At 34.2% G+C, this 18234-nt stretch overlaps 1 protein-coding gene across 1 annotated transcript; it reads right to left on the bottom strand.

Moving 5' to 3' along the window:
• Nucleotides 1-1411: 1411 nt before the first annotated feature.
• Nucleotides 1412-14971, bottom strand: LOC121236504 (uridine kinase-like protein 1, chloroplastic). Its single transcript, XM_041132950.1, has 14 exons — nt 14550-14971; nt 14033-14145; nt 13155-13230; nt 12890-13002; nt 12544-12640; nt 9044-9123; nt 8682-8876; nt 8295-8378; nt 8124-8193; nt 7933-7993; nt 7625-7706; nt 7444-7513; nt 1682-1764; nt 1412-1581 (listed from the first exon to the last, which is right to left on the bottom strand). The coding sequence occupies exons 1-14, from the start codon at nt 14956-14958 to the stop codon at nt 1432-1434; spliced, it is 1683 nt and encodes a 560-aa protein (XP_040988884.1). The 5' UTR covers nt 14959-14971; the 3' UTR covers nt 1412-1431.
• Between the last annotated feature and the right edge of the window lie 3263 nt (nt 14972-18234).

The raw sequence follows: 18234 nt of genomic DNA, 5'->3' as shown, positions 1-18234 counted from the left end.
ACCTTCATAGCTCCAATTATATCTTTTGAGTCTTTTTTACACACACTTGTTGCCCAATGCATCTACTGCGTTATCAATACATATACTGACATATTGCCATAACCCAGATTACAAGCAGTACCATAACAATTAGAAAGTGCAAAAATCAAACCATTGAGTAGGCGGCTACTATGTTGGGCGACGGAACAAGGAGAGGGATGTTGAGTGCCCAAAAAAGACGAAGAGACACGATCTCAATGCGGGAGATGGAGCTTGGTGGTAGCAACGGACCTCGTTTCTCATGGTGCAGTAGTTCAGGTAGTGGTCTACTTTGGCATGTATGAGTTAAGGGTTTTTTTTCATCTCATATGGGTTTAATCAAGTGAGGCCTTCTGTAGTTTCTATTTTATGAAATTATTTTATGAAATTTCCTACCTGTCTAATTCTAATTGGGGGGCTGTTAAACTCATAAGTGCATATTGTCTGTTCCGAAGAGGAATTGTTATGTTTAATCATTTGCAAGGATGAGGTCTTTGTTTCAGGTACAGTAAATGGTCTATATTTCACAAAATACACACTATCTTAATATCATAGAAGGAAAAGAAAAGAAGAAAATAAATTAAAAATTATTTTTGGACCATTGCCGGGGGGCAGGGGTGAACATCCCATCCGTCCCTCCCACTTCAATCCCATTTGATCTAAAAATTATTTCTGGGTTTAAAAAAATATTTTTGGAGCCAAATCCAAATTATTATATAATTTAAATTGTAAATTAAAATTAAAATATATAACAATAATATAAAAACTGATAACATAAAAACTAGTTATCAATTTTTTAATTTGTTAGACTTGTTCACAAGTGTATTAGATTTGTTCACAATATTGTATTGCTTTGGCCTCATATATAAAGGTTGACCTAAGAGGCTAATCCAATACATGTACAATCTTATAAACAAGTTTAACACTCTTGTGAACAAGTTTAACAAATTATAATATATATATGTATATAATTTGTAAAATAAATATATATATATATATAAATAATAAATATATAAGTGGGGGCGGAGCGGGGGGAGGGGCTAGGCCCCGCTAGGGTCAGTCTACCCCCCCTAGTATCTTTTATGCGGTGCTGAAGTTTGCCGCCATAATAGCGGTTGATGAAACAATCCCATCAAAAGATTGCTTTGAAAGTATTATGTTTAATCACTTCGCAAAATACCTGCCATTTTGTCCAACTTAAAGTCACCCAAAGCCAACATATACACTATCTTAATATCATAGAAGGAAAGAAAAGGAGAGAAAATCAATTATTATTATTATAATTATTATGACAACATGGCAATGATACATGGTAGAAACTCATGCCTTCCAGGTGGGAGTTTCTGTTCTTTGTTAATTTGATTTAGTTTTTATTTCTGAATTTATATATACAAGTTATTAATATGATCGAAATTAGCAGTCATGAGTCCCAAAGTAGCGGCCTCCAAAGTCTCCCATTCCAGGTATTACCTTGCCTTGTTTGTTTAGTCCAACATCAATCTCTGAAGTCACAACTTTTAGGGCTGGAAATTGTTTGCATACTCTTTCTATTCCTTCTGGAGCCTACAATCAGTGTAGAAAAAAGAAATAAATGTTGTATATAAATAATACACATTCGAGCATGAAAATTAGTAACGACTAGCACTTGAGCTAATTCACTCACAGAGATGATGTTGAGGAGTATGATTTGAGACTCATGGACTCCCTTATACTTCAGAAGTTTAATTGCTTGGATGGCAGATTCACCTGCAGGCAAAGAAATCCAAATGAATTACATTAATATTCCGGAAGGAAAAAAATACGTCGCAATGAAAAAGGAAAACGTAATTTTTTTACAACTACTTTACAACTCTATTTTAAATTGAGAATATTTTTATAAAATAGTTATTTGATCTTATAAAAAATGCTCTTATTTTAAAAGAGAGTTACAAAAGAGTTGTAAAAAGGTTGCATATATGTAGTATTATTCTTGTGAATATTGTGTCAATTATTTTACCATCTCTGCTTTATTACTCTAACACTTGTATATGCAGTTTATTAAAGGTTGGGACACTTGGTGATATGCAGTGGCACTTATCTGATAGGCAGAGGCAATAACATGTGCTACTCACGTGAGCAACGTTTGGCCTTCTGTCTCTAAGAATAATAGCCGCTGGATCAAAGACACGTGCAACCATCTCTTGAGTATATAGATATATATATATATATATATATCTTTTAGCCGTGTTAGGGTTACGGACTGTTTTACATTTTGAGCAATTGTTTTTGCCGTTTCGAAAGAAAGATGAGAGCTTTGTACAGAGTGAGAGAGAAGCTAGGGTTTACTGAGGGAGAAATGAAAGCTGTGTTGAGGCTTGTATTTGGCTCAGTATTAGCTTGATCTTGTGTACATACATTGGCTTTTGAAGATTGCTCAATAAAGAATGATCTCTGAGGCTGTTCCTGCCGTGGATGTAGGCCATTAGGGCCGAACCACATAATCTCTGTTTGTATTTCTTATTCTTTATTCTTTTATTGTTTCTTGTTGATCTACTTGTTGTTGTTGTTATTCTTGATGTTTTTATCTCCGATTCTTGTAATTTCTTGACCGAGTCTTTCTTCGAAGTTACTGAGTTCTTTAAAACAGAAAGGGACTCTGCTTGTGTGTATCACAATTGGTATCAAGAGCTTAGGTTAAATGGGGACCACGAAGTTTGATGTTGAGAAATTTGATGTTGAGAAATTTACAGGGCTTAATGACTTTGGATTATGGAGAATAAAGATGAGAGTTCTGTTAGTCCAACATGGCTTACAGGATGCTCTCACCTTTGAAAAAAGGGACTCTTCCTCGAAAGAGGAAGGAAAGGGAGAAGTCCAGAAGGACATTCTCCAAAAGGCCCACAGTGTACTTATTTTGTCTTTAGGAGATAAAGTGTTGAGGGAAGTAGCAAGTGAGGAATCTGCCGCTGGTATTTGGTTAAAACTAGAACACCTATATATGACAAAATCCCTGGCTAACAGACTTTGCAAGAAAACTAGGTTATATACTCTTAAAATGACTCCTGGAACCCCAATAGGGGAACATTTGGATACTTTTAATAAAATTATATTAGACCTATCTAATATAGATATTAAGGTGGAGGATGAGGATCAAGCAATCCTCTTGCTGAGTTCTTTGGACTCATCATACCAGAACCTTAAGGAAACCATGATGTATGGAAGAGACACCTTATCTCTAGATGAAGTGCAGTCTGTGCTTCAGGCTAGGGAATTACAAAATCAAGAAGATACGAAACGAGAACATGGTGAGGGCTTGTCTGTTAGGGGAAGACCAGAAAAGAGAGGCAAGAAAAATAAATTAGACTTTAAGAAAGGAAGGTCTAAGTCTAAAGGGAAACAATTAAAGTGTTTTCTATGTCACAAAGAAGGACATTTCAAGAGAGATTGTCCTGATAGAAAAACTCATGTAGGAAACAAAAACAAAGAAGATGGAGATGTATCAGTGGTGTTAGATGGGTATGAAAGTGCTGAGGTACTGAATATATCTGAGGTAGGGTCTGAAAAAGAGTGGATTTTAGATTCTGGCTGCTGTTTTCACATGTGTCCCAATAGGGACTGGTTTGAAACCTTTATTGTATTAGATGGTGGACATGTAATTTTAGGGAATAATAAATCCTGTAAAATCATGAGAATTGGGTGTATAAGACTAAAATTACATGATGGATTGGAGAGACTTTTGAGGGAAGTCAGATTTATACCTGACTTAAAGAGAAATTTGATTTCTTTTGGCACACTTGATAATTCAGGTTACTCTTTTAGGTCTGAAGCAGGGATCCTTAAAATTACTAAAGGTTCATTCACAATTATGAAAGGGGTAATTAAAAATGGCCTTTATACTCTAGTTGGAAAAACCATTGTCGGGGAAGCATCCCCTGTACAGAATGTCATTGAGAATAAATCTGTGCTTTGGCACAGGAGATTAGGGCATGTTAGTCAAAGAGGACTTTTAGAATTACACAAACAAGGCTTGTTGACTGATGCTGGTTTGGAAAATTTACCCTTCTGTAAAGACTGTGTCTATGGAAAGGCTAAAAGGGTTAGTTTTAAAAGGGCAACTCATATGACTACTCAGACCCTTGATTATGTACATTCTAATCTTTGGGGACCTTCTAGAGTAGCATCTCATGGTTGAGGGAATTATTTTCTCTCCATCATTGATGACTACTCTAGGAAGGTATAGATTTACATTCTCAAACACAAGAGTGACACTTTTAAGACTTTTAAGGACTGGAAATCCTTAGTTGAGAATCAGGTAGAGAGGAAAACTAAAAATCCTAAGAACTGATAATGGGTTAGAGTTTCTGTCAATAGAGTTCAATAATTTCTGTCAAAAGGAAGGGATTCTAAGACACAAAACTGTGAGGGAAACTCCCCAACAGAATGGTCTTGCAGAAAGGATGAACAGGACTATTCTAGAGAGAGTGAGATGTATGTTATCTAATGCTGGGTTACCTAAAACTTTCTGGGCTGAAGCTGCTGCAACAGCAGTCCACTTAATTAATAGGTGTCCATCTTCTGCCATAGGTTTTAAAACACCACAAGAAATGTGGATTGGAAAACCACCTAGTTATGATTATCTTAGAATTTTTGGATGTACAGCTTATGCACACTAAAAAACAGATAAGTTAGATCCTAGGGCTCTTAAGTGTAATTTTGTGGGATACCCTGAGGGTGTTAAGGGGTATAAACTAGGGTTAGATGAACCTGGTAGACATAAATGTATCATCAGCAGGGATGTGATCTTTAATGAATCCCAAATGGCTCGAGTTCATAAGGAAGAGATAGATCAAATACCTAGTGTCACTGGAGGAAATGTACATGTTGAGGTGGAGAGAGCAAACACCTCAACAGAACCTAATACTGGGCAAAACAGTAACTCTGAGGACCCTATGTCAGAGGACTTAGAAAAACCAGGGTCTGACTCTTACATTTTGGTAAGAGACATAAAGAAAAGGGTTATAAAACCACCTCTAAGGTATGGTCAAGCTGAACTTAGAGCTTTTGCTTTGACTATTGCGGATGAGGTTGTTTATCAAGAACCAAGAACCTATAAATAGGCTATTTCTAGCAAGGATGCCACTAAGTGGATACTTGCTATGCATGATGAAATGGAGTCTCCTAATAAAAACAAAACCTGGGAACTAGTTACCACACCTAATGGGGTTAGGCTAGTGGGATCTAAGTGGATCTTTAAAAGAAAGGAAGGTATACCAGGGGTAGAAGGTACTAGGTTCAAGGCAAGGCTAGTGGCTAAAGGTTTCACTCAAAGAGAGGGAATAGATTTTAATGAGATATTCTCTCCTGTGGTTAAGCATAGTTCCATTAGATTACTTCTGTCTTACATTGCATATCATGATTTGCACTTAGAACAGCTGGATGTAAAAACTGCCTTTTTACATGGAGAATTAGAAGAGGTTATTTACATGCAACCCCCTGAGGGGTTTATAAAAGACATTAACACTAATCAAGTTTGTTTACTTAAAAAATCTTTATATGGTCTAAATCAATCTCCTAGACAATGGTATAAAAGATTTGATAGTTACATGCTTGAAAATGATTTTAAAAGAAGCTGTTATGACAGCTGTGTTTACTATAAAGATGTTAATGGAACATTATTATATCTGTTACTGTATGTAGATGATATGTTAGTGGCTTGTAAAGACTCTGTTTTAATCAAACAGACTAAGTGCATGTTGAAATCTGAATTTGACATGAAGGAACTAGGACCTGCTAGTAGAATTTTAGGAATGGATATTATAAGAGATAGGTCAGAGGGATGTCTGTATCTATCTCAGAAAAATTATTTCTCTAAAATTCTAAAAAGATTTGGTATGGACCAAGTTAAACTTGCAAGCACACCTTTGAGTCAGCATTGCAAGTTGTCCACTAGTCAGGCCCCAGAATCAGAATCAGAAATATAATTTATGCAACAAATTCCCTATGCTAGCATGGTGGGAAGTGTGATGTAAGCAATGGTCTGTACAAGACTAGATTTTACATATGCTATCAGTGTTGTTAGTAGGTTTATGAGTAATCCTGGTAAGGCACACTGGCAAGCAACTAAATGGTTATTAAGGTATATTTCTGGAACTATTAATTTGGGCCTGAAATATGGATCAAATGTTAAAAAAGGTTGTGAGTTAGAGGGTTTTGTAGATGCTGATTATGCTGGTAATGTGGATACCAGGAAATCCTTAACAGGATATGTTTTTACTGCATATGGGGGGGCCATTAGTTGGAAATCAAACTTGCAATCTGTTGTGGCCTTGTCAACTACTGAGGCTGAGTACATAGCTTTGACAGAGGCTATAAAGGAAGCCATGTGGCTAAATGGTATATCACATGAATTAGGTATATTTATAGGAAATATTACTGTACATTGTGATAACCAGAGTTCTATATATTTGACTAAAAACCAAGTATATCATGAAAGGACTAAGCATATAGATATTAGGCTTCATTTTGTAAGGGATGTAATTGAGTCTAGGGAAGTTGAAGTGGAGAAGATCCCAACTGAGGAAAATCCCTCAGACATGATGACTAAATCCCTACCAGTGACAAATTTCAGACACTGTCTGAACTTAATTAACATGCAGACTGTTAAGGATCCCTAATAGAGGGACATTGCAGGAACAGCCAAGATGAGAGTAGGATAGAAGTGATGGGTATAATATTGTCAAGGTGGAGAATTGTGAATATTGTGTCAATTATTTTACTATCTCTGCTTTATTATTCTAACACTTGTATATGCAGCTTATTAAAGGTTGGGACACTTGGTGATATGCAGTGGCACTTATCTGATAGGCAGAGACAATAACATGTGCTACTCACGTGAGCAACTTTTGGCCTTCTGTCTCTACGAATAATAGCTGCTGGATCAAAGACACGTGCAGCCATCTCTTGAGTGTATATATATATATATATATCTTTTAGCCGTGTTAGGGTTATGGACTGTTTTACATTTTGAGCAATTGTTTTTGCCGTTTCGAAAGAAAGATGAGAGCTTTGTACAGAGTGAGAGAGAAGCTAGGGTTTACTGAGGGAGAAATGAAAGCTGTGTTGAGGCTTGTATTTGGCTCAGTATTAGCTTGATCTTGTGTACATACATTGGCTTTTGAAGATTGCTCAATAAAGAATGATCTCTGAGACTGTTCTTGCCGTGGATGTAGGCCATTAGGGCCGAACCACGTAATCTCTGTTTGTATTTCTTATTCTTTATTCTTTTATTGTTTCTTGTTGATCTACTTGTTGTTATTGTTATTCTTGATGTTTTTATCTCCGATTCTTGTAATTTCTTGACTGAGTCTTTCTTCGAAGTTACTGAGTTCTTTAAAACAGAAAGGGACTCTGCTTTTGTATAACAATTCTAATGATACTGATGGTCACCTGAGGCAAGAACAGGATCCAAGAGCAGGATATTCCTTTCTGAAATATCTTTTGGAAGCGTGTCATGAACCTACATGGAAGAGGAAGGAGAGACCATAATACATTGAGACAACTCATTTTCAACTCGATGAATTCAACCAAAAAAAAAAAAAAACTCGTGCTGTTGAATTATATGTAACACCTGGTCAGGTCCAAGGAAGAGGATTTTTCCTATGTCAATTTCTGCACAGCATGCACGCAATGCTTTCTCCATGCCTTCTCCACTGAAATATAAAATTATTCTCATCAGCTACTATTCACTACCCCACACTCTATGAAAATTTTATGGTCTTTGGTCATACTAATTGATATCATACGTTTTAAATAGATAGGTCAATCATTCAAAAGAAAATTATCTTAAAATATGATATATCATTTGGTGTGACTTGAGAGTGAAGATGAGATAAATTTTAAGATAAAAAACAACATTTTTCTAATCGAAAGTTATACCTTCGATCAATGGATACGCCACATAATTTCTCCGTGAAACAAAGTCCGTTGTATGGTTCTCCTGGATCAGAATGTCCAAGTTAGGTTAGCAGCAGATCAATTTGATATAGCAGCATTAAGCCTAAATAAATAAATAATACTAATAATAACAAAAATTATTAACAATTTCTGCTCCTCTTCATTACACACACCTTGAGGAGTAGTTACTTGTTTCTCTGTAAAATGCGAAGAAGGAAACCAGGCAAGGCCTTTTTCCACCACCTGAGAAATAAAATGGTCGTTTAAGGGTTGTTTTAGACACAAAAATAGACAGTACAAAAAATAAAGGTTCTTAGGATTAAACGAAAGGCAGTGCATCATACCTGACGAATTAAACGATCCGATTGAAAAATAAAATCATGCTTTGATATTTCCTTGTCACGAATTAGAGTATGCATGCATCGTGTCTGTATAATAAGATATTTTTAGCATTATGTAAAAGATTGTAAAGTTACATTTATTATAAAGTAAATCTAACAGATCACATAAAATCACGTCACTCTTTGAGTTTACTTTTGTGCCTCTAGCACTTTTCAAGATATAATTGAAAATATCCCTTAGAATGGTGGCAAGACTTCATATTTCTCTAAAAGGAGAAATTCTTGTTGTTTATAATGATTTTAAGGAAGTCCAACTGTAACTGACTTAGGCCAATTAACAGAACACAATATTACTTTGCAAAAAGAACAAGAAGATGATAAGTATAGTACCTGGTATGTAGGCTCAATGACATTTAGATTGGTTAATGTGTAGCAGAGGTTATGATAGCCAATCTTTTTCTGGACTTGCTGCAAGATTGTATCCATGGCAACATGATTCTCCACACCATTGGGTATGATGAAATCTGCATGCTTCCTTGATGGGAAGATATGAGTATCAAAAGCAGGCTTCACGAACTTCAAATACTGCAGATTCCATGGATCCACAACATCAATATATAATTGAAACTCTATCAAGATCAAAACTCAAACCCGCAAAAAGACTTGAAAGACATTATATATATATATATATATATATATATATATATATATTATAGGGTTTCCTTTATGATCACAGGAAAAATGATTCTTGCCTGCTCAAGCACAGAGGTAACATTTCTACCCAGCCCATCGGTGTCACGCTTTATTCTTCTGGCAAGCCTTACATCAGCATCTACATAAAAATGTAAGAACAATCAGATCATAGCGAATGAGAGGAAGTAAATTCTAAGCTAGGGTGACAATTATTTGAACAGAAAAGTCCTGACTTTTCAATCACAGATTCACTAGAGAAATTATAGGGATGAGTAATATTAGATATAGTTATAGCTTAGAGTGTTCAAGTCTCACGTACTCTATTTAAAAAAAGTGAGGTTCACTATTAAAAAAATAATTTCTTCATATGAGTCATAGATAATCTATCCACTTTTCTTAAAAGAAATGCACGAGATTTGTACACTGTAAGAATGCAAAATGCAGATTTCTCTTATTCCATTTCCCAATTTGTTTTTATTTTCTAGGCTATAATGTCTGATTTGGTATCATGTTTGTAGGGATTTTCCAAATCCACTACTATTGCGCTTTTTAATTTTATTAATACAATTTACACAAAGAAAAAGAAGATATCCATTAATCAATTGATAAAAAAGTTTTAGGTCTGCATACAAAATATTTACAGAAAGTGATAGAACTTATAATATCACTGAGTTTTGGTACATATAAGTTGGTGTGGTAATACATGACTACTTATAGTCACTACAAGAAATAATGCCTTTTCTAGCGATTTTATTATCGCTGCAAAAAAAATCGCTGCAAGTAACCCTTATTTGCGGCGATTTTCTTATCGCCACTGAAATCCAAAGCAATGTATCTGAAAATCTAATGTTGCAATTACTGTTTACTCATTGGCGGCGACTATTTACCCTTTTGCGGCGATTTTGTGTCGCCGCAAATAATGATAGAAACTGTAGCAATATTTTAATTGCAGTGAATGGGAGAATCGTCATAATAGCTAGTTTTGCGGCGAATAAAAAATGCTAGAAATAGCCTTTTAGAAAGTTTAGGCCTTTCCCAACGATTTTAATATCGTCGCAACAAAAATACCACTAATAAACATTATTTCCAACGATTTCTAAGTCGCTGCTTGCTTTCCATCTCGATTTTTTGAGCTGATGGAGAAGAAATTACTTTTACTTTTTGCAGCGATTTTAATGTCGTCACAAATTGAGCAACAGATAATATTTGTGGCGAAAATATTCACCGTATTTTCGCCGCAAGAGCATATCTAGTAAATTAAATGTTATTAGCGGCAAATCCAAATCGCCGGAAAAGTGAAATTAAATTTAAACCACCCGCGTTACATTTTCCCCTCATTTCTTTTGCTCTCCCGCTCTGCCTCCCCAATCCCTCTTCTCCCTCAACCCACGCCGCCGTGCACAGCCCGTCGCCAGCGACCCCACCACGCCACCACCACCTCACCTCAATGGCCACCCCCTCCTTCTCCCCTAGCCCCCACGGCAGGAATATCCTTTCCCCCGAATCTGGCCTCGTCCTCTCTCTCTCTCTCGAATTTCTCTATGTCGTCGCTGCTAGGGGCACTATTCGCCACCACTCACACCTCGACGCCATCGCCAGTCCTCCGTCAGAGCCCCCTTCTCCTCCACGCCTAGCCTAGCAGCCCGAGGCCCTCCCTCTCTCCCTTGCTCTGTTTGCAATCCACGGCTCCCACACGGTTTGCTACTGATTTGCCACTCCCTTGTGAGTTTCAATTCTTCTTTTCTTCTGTTTTTTCTTCCCATAGATTTTAGTATGTAATGTCTCTAGAAAAGTTGTGGGTTCTCATTCAGGGATGCGTTGTTTTCTCCTTGTACCCATAATTTTTGTTGTTGTTTATTTTTTTATTTTTTTTATTTTTTTTTTGCAGCTTTTACTGAGGTCTTTGTTCAATTTGAAGATTGAAATATTTGAGGGATACCTATCTTGGGATCCCGTGAATAAGTTACTATAGAAACTGAAGCATATATAGAAACTGGGTTCTATATATGCTTCATTAAACCAATTCTGAACTCATATAGAAAAATTGTGGTAGATTCATCTACCTCTACAATTTTTGCAAATAAGTTTGAGTATGACTTCTAAATGGCTTGTGTTTAAAGTAGTGAGTTTCATAAAACTTGATGAAGTCCATCTTGAAGAAAATCCCATTCCCATGTTGTGGAAGTCAAAGAAACAAATGAAGGATATATGATTTTATATTGTGTATGATTCATTGCACCAGAATGTGCTGCCTAAATTGTTTGGGATTTATATTGTGAGATTTTGTGCATTATGTTCTGTATTTCCTTAGATTTTTCTTTCATGCCAAGTTGATGATTGTGCCTTTATTGTTGGGCTAGTTTCACTTAGTTTTTGTTCCTGTACGTGCCATACAGGTTTATTTCTGTACTACATCAAATCATTTTTTTCTTGGATAATAAATTCATGTATTTGCTTTACAAGAGGCTCCTTATAAATAATCCATACTATTTATCTAGCTTTAGGGTTTAGTTCATATGTTACTTATATCTTATAGTTATATATACATATATTATATATAAGGGTCTCTAATATGAAGTATAGCTTGGGTATAGTTCATCAGGATTAATTTTGTGAATTTTTTTATTTTTTTATTTTGTGAAATATCTTTTCCGGCGATTATTATCTTTACAGGCATTTTAGGATATTTGCGGCGAATAATATTTGTTGCAAAAGATTTCCCAGCGATTTAACTAAGCCGTTGGAATATATCTCAGCATTAGCGGCGATTTATTCTATTTTTCGGGACGACTATAATTCGCCGCAATTGATGAATTCCCAGCGATGTTTAGATCGTTGGAATTGAGTTCACAAAACCAATAACTCAATTGCATCGATTTTTAAATCGCTGGTATTGATCTATATCAGTGCACTCTTATCGCCGCAATTGTTATTTCAAAGCCGTTTAGTCAATTGCGCAAAATTCAAAAAATCGCTGGGAAAGTATATTTCCGGCGATTTTTCCTCTTTTAGCGACAATATTTAATCGGTGGAATTAATTTTTCCCAACGATTAACAACTGAATCGTATCTTACAATTGCGGCGATAAAATGTACTATTTACGGTGAAAGAAAATCGCTGGGAAAGAAAATCTTTGCCGGTGATTTTTGGCTTCCATTGGAGTAGATCAAAAGTGGGGCTTTAATATCGGTGAACCTCCAGCGATTTCTAAATCGCTGGGATAGGTGAGAAGCGGCGATTTTGTTGGTTTTTCTAGCGAAAGTGAATCGCCGGTAAAGGTGATTTCCCTTGTAGTGAGTGAGACCCATTTTAACTTAAAAAAATTGAAATATCAATCATTTTTTAACACAAGTGATGTAGAAAACTTTCACATAAACAGCATATTGAGTGTGTTAATATATATATATATATATATATATATATATATATATATATAAACAAGGAAAATAAGTTTTTTAATCCGATTATTCATTCCTGGGAAGTGGAAAAAGCATATAGAGCAAAAGTTGTATTAAATAGATTTTCTCACAAAAAAAAAAAAAAAAAAACAAAAAAGTACCTGTATCGATGAAAACCTTCATATCCAACAAGCCACGGACATGTTGACATTGCAAAAGCAATATCCCTTTCAAGATGAGTACATCGCATGGATCCTCCTGCCAAAGTATGACCAAATAAAACAATTAAAAATAAATGTTTCCCTTAAAATCTAAGAAATGAGTAGTGTAAAATAGGAGTATGTAAGTTTGTGCATTTTTTTTTTTTGAAATATAGGACTCACTATAAAAAAGAAGATTTTTTTATTTTCACATAAATTTTAAATTTATTTATTATTTTTTAAAAAGAGTGCGCAAATTGTACAAATTATTCCCCCATGACTATAATTTAGCAGGAATTAGAAGTACCTGTAGATAACTGTCAGAGCACTGCTTCTTAAAATTGTATTGAGGGACTTGAACAGACTGACCGGATTTGAGCTTTTGAATGCACTCTAAGAGCTTTTCCTTGTCGAATGCATCTATGTATACATAATGAGGAGACCATAAACAATTTAATTTAATTATGAAATTTATATATATTTCTTTAAATAAAATAAGGAAATTTTGTAAATCAATAGCTATGCATATATATATATATATATATAATATAAATATATATGTATGTATATACCGGGATCATCGAAATTGGACTCGGGTGCATGTTTCAAATCCTCTTCTGTTGAAGAGCGTCCGCGATAGAATGAGTCCTACGTAAATCATAACCAAAATATTTTATGAGATTAAGAAAATTATTATATTTTTCTATCAAACAAATTGCAAACCACATCATCGTATTCATGTGAAAATGGGTGAAATTAGAGTATATTATTTTTGTAAAATTTCTTTGGAACTATAGTACTTATATGTGTGCGTATAAAATCCTGAATTATATAAACATATGAAGAATTAATTATCGGATCATAACTAGCAGTTTATTTGGATCAAGTTTCCCTAAAGTTGATCTTTTTGATCTAAAGCCTAAAGGATTATTAATGGAAAGATAAACACATATACATACATATATATATATATATATATATATATGTATAAATTGGTTTGACATGTATATTAACTTGGGTTGGAATTCAAATATTAATTAGCTTTAGAGACGTATTTTGAGTGAAGAGTTATTCTATTATCAAGTCGGTATGTAGAGAACATTATCCACATCACTTAAATAATAAGATCATTAATTGATTTGTAAGATTCAAAATTTAACATTTTTTTTAAATCAAATTATGTCATGTAATCACTTTATTAGATATATCATCCACACCTGCTTAATTGAGAATATAATTTTTCTTCAAGTGAATAATAATTTTATGGTCATGCCTAGCTAAGGTAGGCAATTTGAATTTAATGTATCAAATTTTGCATTAAAAATTAATTATGCAGGACCTTTAATTCATCAAGGTTATCTTTTGAAAAATTCATGAAGCTAAATTTATTGCTATTTCATTAAAATCATGCTATAAAGTGAATAATTGTCACAGAAATAGAGAAGCGAACCTGACTGATTAGCACAACCCTACGATCATAGAGCCGTTCATGAGAATTGCGGAGACGGTCTCTTATCATGTTACACACTGCGGTCTTGCCTGATGCTGTACCTCCCGATACCCCTGAAATCTCCACAAAAAATGAATCAAGTTAACAACATCTCCATCGTGTTCTATGGAGCATTAATTAATCACAATGTCAATGTTTTTTCAGATATCAACATCCGTTAATGATTAGAGCACGAAGAAGATCACTGCTATATATCTGTTTGGTTGCTGAGAAAAACAGAAATGAAAAATTAGCTTAATTCTTCCATGATAGGCTTCCGCTTCCATAGCGTCCTCAGCAATCAAGCAAAGTTCTTATTTTTAATATTTCAAAGTCAAGACATGAGGAAAAAATGTTGGCCTTCTGGCATGCTCGTATATTAAGCACATACGATATATATATATATATATATATATATATATATATATATATATATATATATATATATATATATATATATATATATATAACATTTTACCGATGACAAAGGGCAGTTTCGGAGATGCGTTGGCCAGATGTCCAGAGGAATCAACAGGTGGTGGCGTGCTAGGTTCATGGGGTGATTTGGGAGGTTCAAGCTGGGGGGCTTTGGGAGGTGCTTGGGTTTCACCAGAGGTAGGTTCATTTGGAGTGGTTGTGATGGGTTGCTCAGGAGATTTCAGAGGCGGTGCACCTCTAGGTTCAGTGGCGGATTTGGGGGGCGTTTCGGGTTGATTAGATAGAGCTTGTTTGGGAGGTATGCTAGGCTGAGCAGGAGGGCTCAGAGGTGTGCTAACGGCCGGTGGGCTGGAAGCTGTTGGAGTATCTTGTTCTATCCTCACAGTATTATCTGTTGTCGTTCTTTGTTGTTGCGATGATCTCCTCATTTTGGTCCTTCGCAGTATCATCTTCAAAAGCCAATGCATCTTTCAAAATTTAAAGAAACCTAGATAAAATGATTACATTGGCTTTTTCAAAAAGTAAAAGCTTGACCTATAAGCTACATTAATTTTAAATATATCTTCAAATTTGAAGATATACTATTCATGCTAGAGAGATTTTAGATTTATGGTTAACATGTATTTTTCATCAAATTTTAAAGATGATTTTGACGAAGCCAATACTAATGCTCTAATTAGTTTGTTAGCCAAAAAAAAAAAAAAAAAGCAAAAATGACAGTGTCTTTGTTTATCTCAAGTGGTATGGCTTTATGGAGGTACTTCTACTTTTTACTTGAGGGGAAATGCTGCATCTACAAAAAGATCTTATAAATGTAAATTCAATAATTAAGGTGACTTGATGTAGTACCTTAAATTATAAAATTATTTTTACTGTAAAATATATTTAACATATTATATGAAATTACATTAATTTGTGAGATTTCGGTAAGGCAATTTCCAAGTATATTGGAATAGCTTTCTCTTTTTCTCTAGGCTTAGGCTTTCACGGGAGCTCTCTCTTCTTTCTTGTTGATGCCATTTTGGCATTCCTCCTGTTCAATTGTGGCTAATCTCTGCGAAGGTTCGCAGGAATATGCTCTTTTCCTTTAGCCTGGCACTTGCCATTTCATCAGCTGCTGTTAGCTCTCCAGGTAGCGACGGAACTTAGGGATTAACTGATTTAGAAGTTCCTTTTATGATTTTTTTTTTTTATAACTAAAATATTTCTCGAATCAAATGACAAAGTTATGTTTAGACTTTTGTGGTGTACTTTTAATTTAGTTCTTTTCTTCAGTTCCAAGGGAAAACAATACTCTTTTAGAAGACGAGAGGAGAAACTATCTATATTCTACGTGCTTTCTTTCTTTTTACCTTATTCTCAATTCTTACTTTCCAAGAAACATCTAAAAAATGCTTCTCTTGATCCTTTCTCCTCTTTTGGGTTTTCCTCTCAAAGATTTTTTCCCTTTTTGAATAAAAAATAAAATCATGTTTGGTTTTTGCGGTATAGGAGTTTGTATTCCGAAAAGAATGGGTTATTATCGTGAAATAGAATTATATTATTCCATACAATTAATAATTAAGTGAACTAAAAATAAGACCATCATCCCTCAAATTATATTATTGTTAAATGCAAAAGAAAAAAAGACTTGATATTCGCAATTAAGTTAACTAACTAAATGATCAATAACACATTTGATTAGATCACGAAGTTCTTGATGTAGGGGATTCGAGTCAAATAATGTTAAATTGTCAGATTGTACGTTGATGGCATAGAACTACCTCGGGACGACAAGTCAAGGCAAGTAAAGCAGGAAACAATGTTTTTTCCTTATTTGGGACAATTTGGGGGCACATATTGGTATTTTGGCAATAAGTTTGGCTACGAGTATCAAATTCGTGCACTTGACCCCAACTATAAAAGTTTTTTTCAGCTTGCACTCCATGGTTACCTAGCTATGCTTGGTGTGCATTGTTTTTTAGTCTAAAATCAGCTATTTTCTTCTTCAAATTTTCAATTTTAGATATTTTTTGTCTTTTATGGTAATATTTAGTTTCTCGGTTAGAAATTAGTTTTTATCCCAATTTTGGTCGGATTGCTTCTTTATTTACGTATTTATTTTTGGTGTGTTCATTAGAATTTTGATAATTTTAGTAAAATCCTGATATTTTAGAATTTATAGCTATTTCAACCCAGCTTGTGGGTTTGGTTGTACATTATGGAGTTTTGATAATTTTCAATTGAAAACATAGTTGTTTTATCTGTGTTTTGTGCGACTCTCTTGTCTTCTTTGTTTCGACTATCTATTGAAACTAGCCACTAGAATTGTTTGTTTTCGAAAAACATCTCATCTCATCTCACCTCATCATTACAACTTTCTCAAATCCCCACAAAAAATAAAATAAAAAATTCAACTTTTTCAAATCCCAAAACAAAAATAATATTAAAAAATATATTCTAACATTATTTTATTCAACTTTTTAACTTTAATCTCATCTCATCTCATCTCATCTCTGAAAACAAACGAGCCCTTAATCTAAATTATGTCCAGCGTCAGTTGGCATCAAAGCTTTAGCATCTTTTTATGGGGTGATATCTCATCAGTTTCCATGGCTGGTGCCTAGTGATCGTGGTCTCTGTGGGCAGGTTTCGAATGAGGAAGTCTCTCACCGTTATCGTAGCGTTCAGGATGTGATGATTGACGATTTGCAGAGATAGGTTGCAAAATTATCCTAGCGTCTAGTGGCGCAAAATATCTGTGATCATGAGATAAAAGATCACGATTTCGATTCTAGTTTTGAAAACCTGTATCACAATCGTGCTTTATTTTGGGAGTACTGTGGTAGCGAGGTGCGTCATGGGGACCTCAATTTCAGAGTGGATCTGCTTGAGTTTTCTACTACGTTACAAGCTGAAAGTTTCATTTATTGGTTGTATGAAGTTGAGCAAATTTTTTATTATAAGAAAGTCCTAGATTGTGTGAAGGTGAAACTAGTCGCATCAAACTAAAGGGTAGAGTATATGCTTAGTGGGAGCAGTTGAAGCGATCATGAGACAGATAGAGCAAGGCAAAGATTAATTTGAAGATGTATTGTTTATTTTCAAAAGTCATATTATATTGTAAAAATTACCCCAACTGTAAAAAGTGTTTTGAAATATGTGAATGAAGAAATATTATTATTAATTAAAATATAGATAGAGTAATTGTAAAATATAAAAAATAAAAATAACAATATTATTATTAAAAAAATAATATTATGTTATTATTTTGGATTAATTACATTTTACACCTTCGAACTTTTATTCAATTCACAATGTACCTCCGAAACTAATAATTGCATCAAAGTGGGCCCTCGAACTTTCAAAACTTTTCAATTCCCCCTTCCGCCTAACAACAGTGTCAAATCTAACAGAAACTCACTGTAAAGATGTAATTTTCATATAATTTATTATCATTGACCATATAAAATATAAAATAATATATGTTATCAATTAATAATAAATCATTAATCATTAACCATATATAAAATTATTTTATACCTAAGTTGCAAGCAAGTATGAATAATCTATGTACACAAAGAAATTATTTGATATTCATTAACCACATATAAATTAATAAAAAAATATTTAATGATTTATGATTTATTATTAATTGATAGCATATATTATTTTATGTTTTATATGATCAATGATAATAAATTAGATAAAAATTACATCTTTGTAGTGAATATTATGCACATGAG

The sequence above is a fragment of the Juglans microcarpa x Juglans regia genome, chromosome 6S (assembly GCF_004785595.1).
Source record: "Juglans microcarpa x Juglans regia isolate MS1-56 chromosome 6S, Jm3101_v1.0, whole genome shotgun sequence".
Lineage (NCBI taxonomy): Eukaryota > Viridiplantae > Streptophyta > Magnoliopsida > Fagales > Juglandaceae > Juglans > Juglans microcarpa x Juglans regia.
This window is presented reverse-complemented; position numbering and strand designations above follow the sequence as displayed.

What these genes read in the sequence shown, in the direction of transcription:
- LOC121236504 (XM_041132950.1), bottom strand. Translation starts at nt 14,958, where the DNA reads ATGATACTGCGAAGGACCAAAATGAGGAGATCATCGCAACAACAAAGA. An exon ending in GTCCAATTTCGATGATCCCG is followed by an intron (nt 13,003 to 13,154) that starts GTATATACATAC and finishes ATGTATACATAG; the next exon opens with ATGCATTCGACAAGGAAAAG. An exon ending in TACTCCTCAACATCATCTCT is followed by an intron (nt 1,582 to 1,681) that starts GTGAGTGAATTA and finishes CACTGATTGTAG; the next exon opens with GCTCCAGAAGGAATAGAAAG.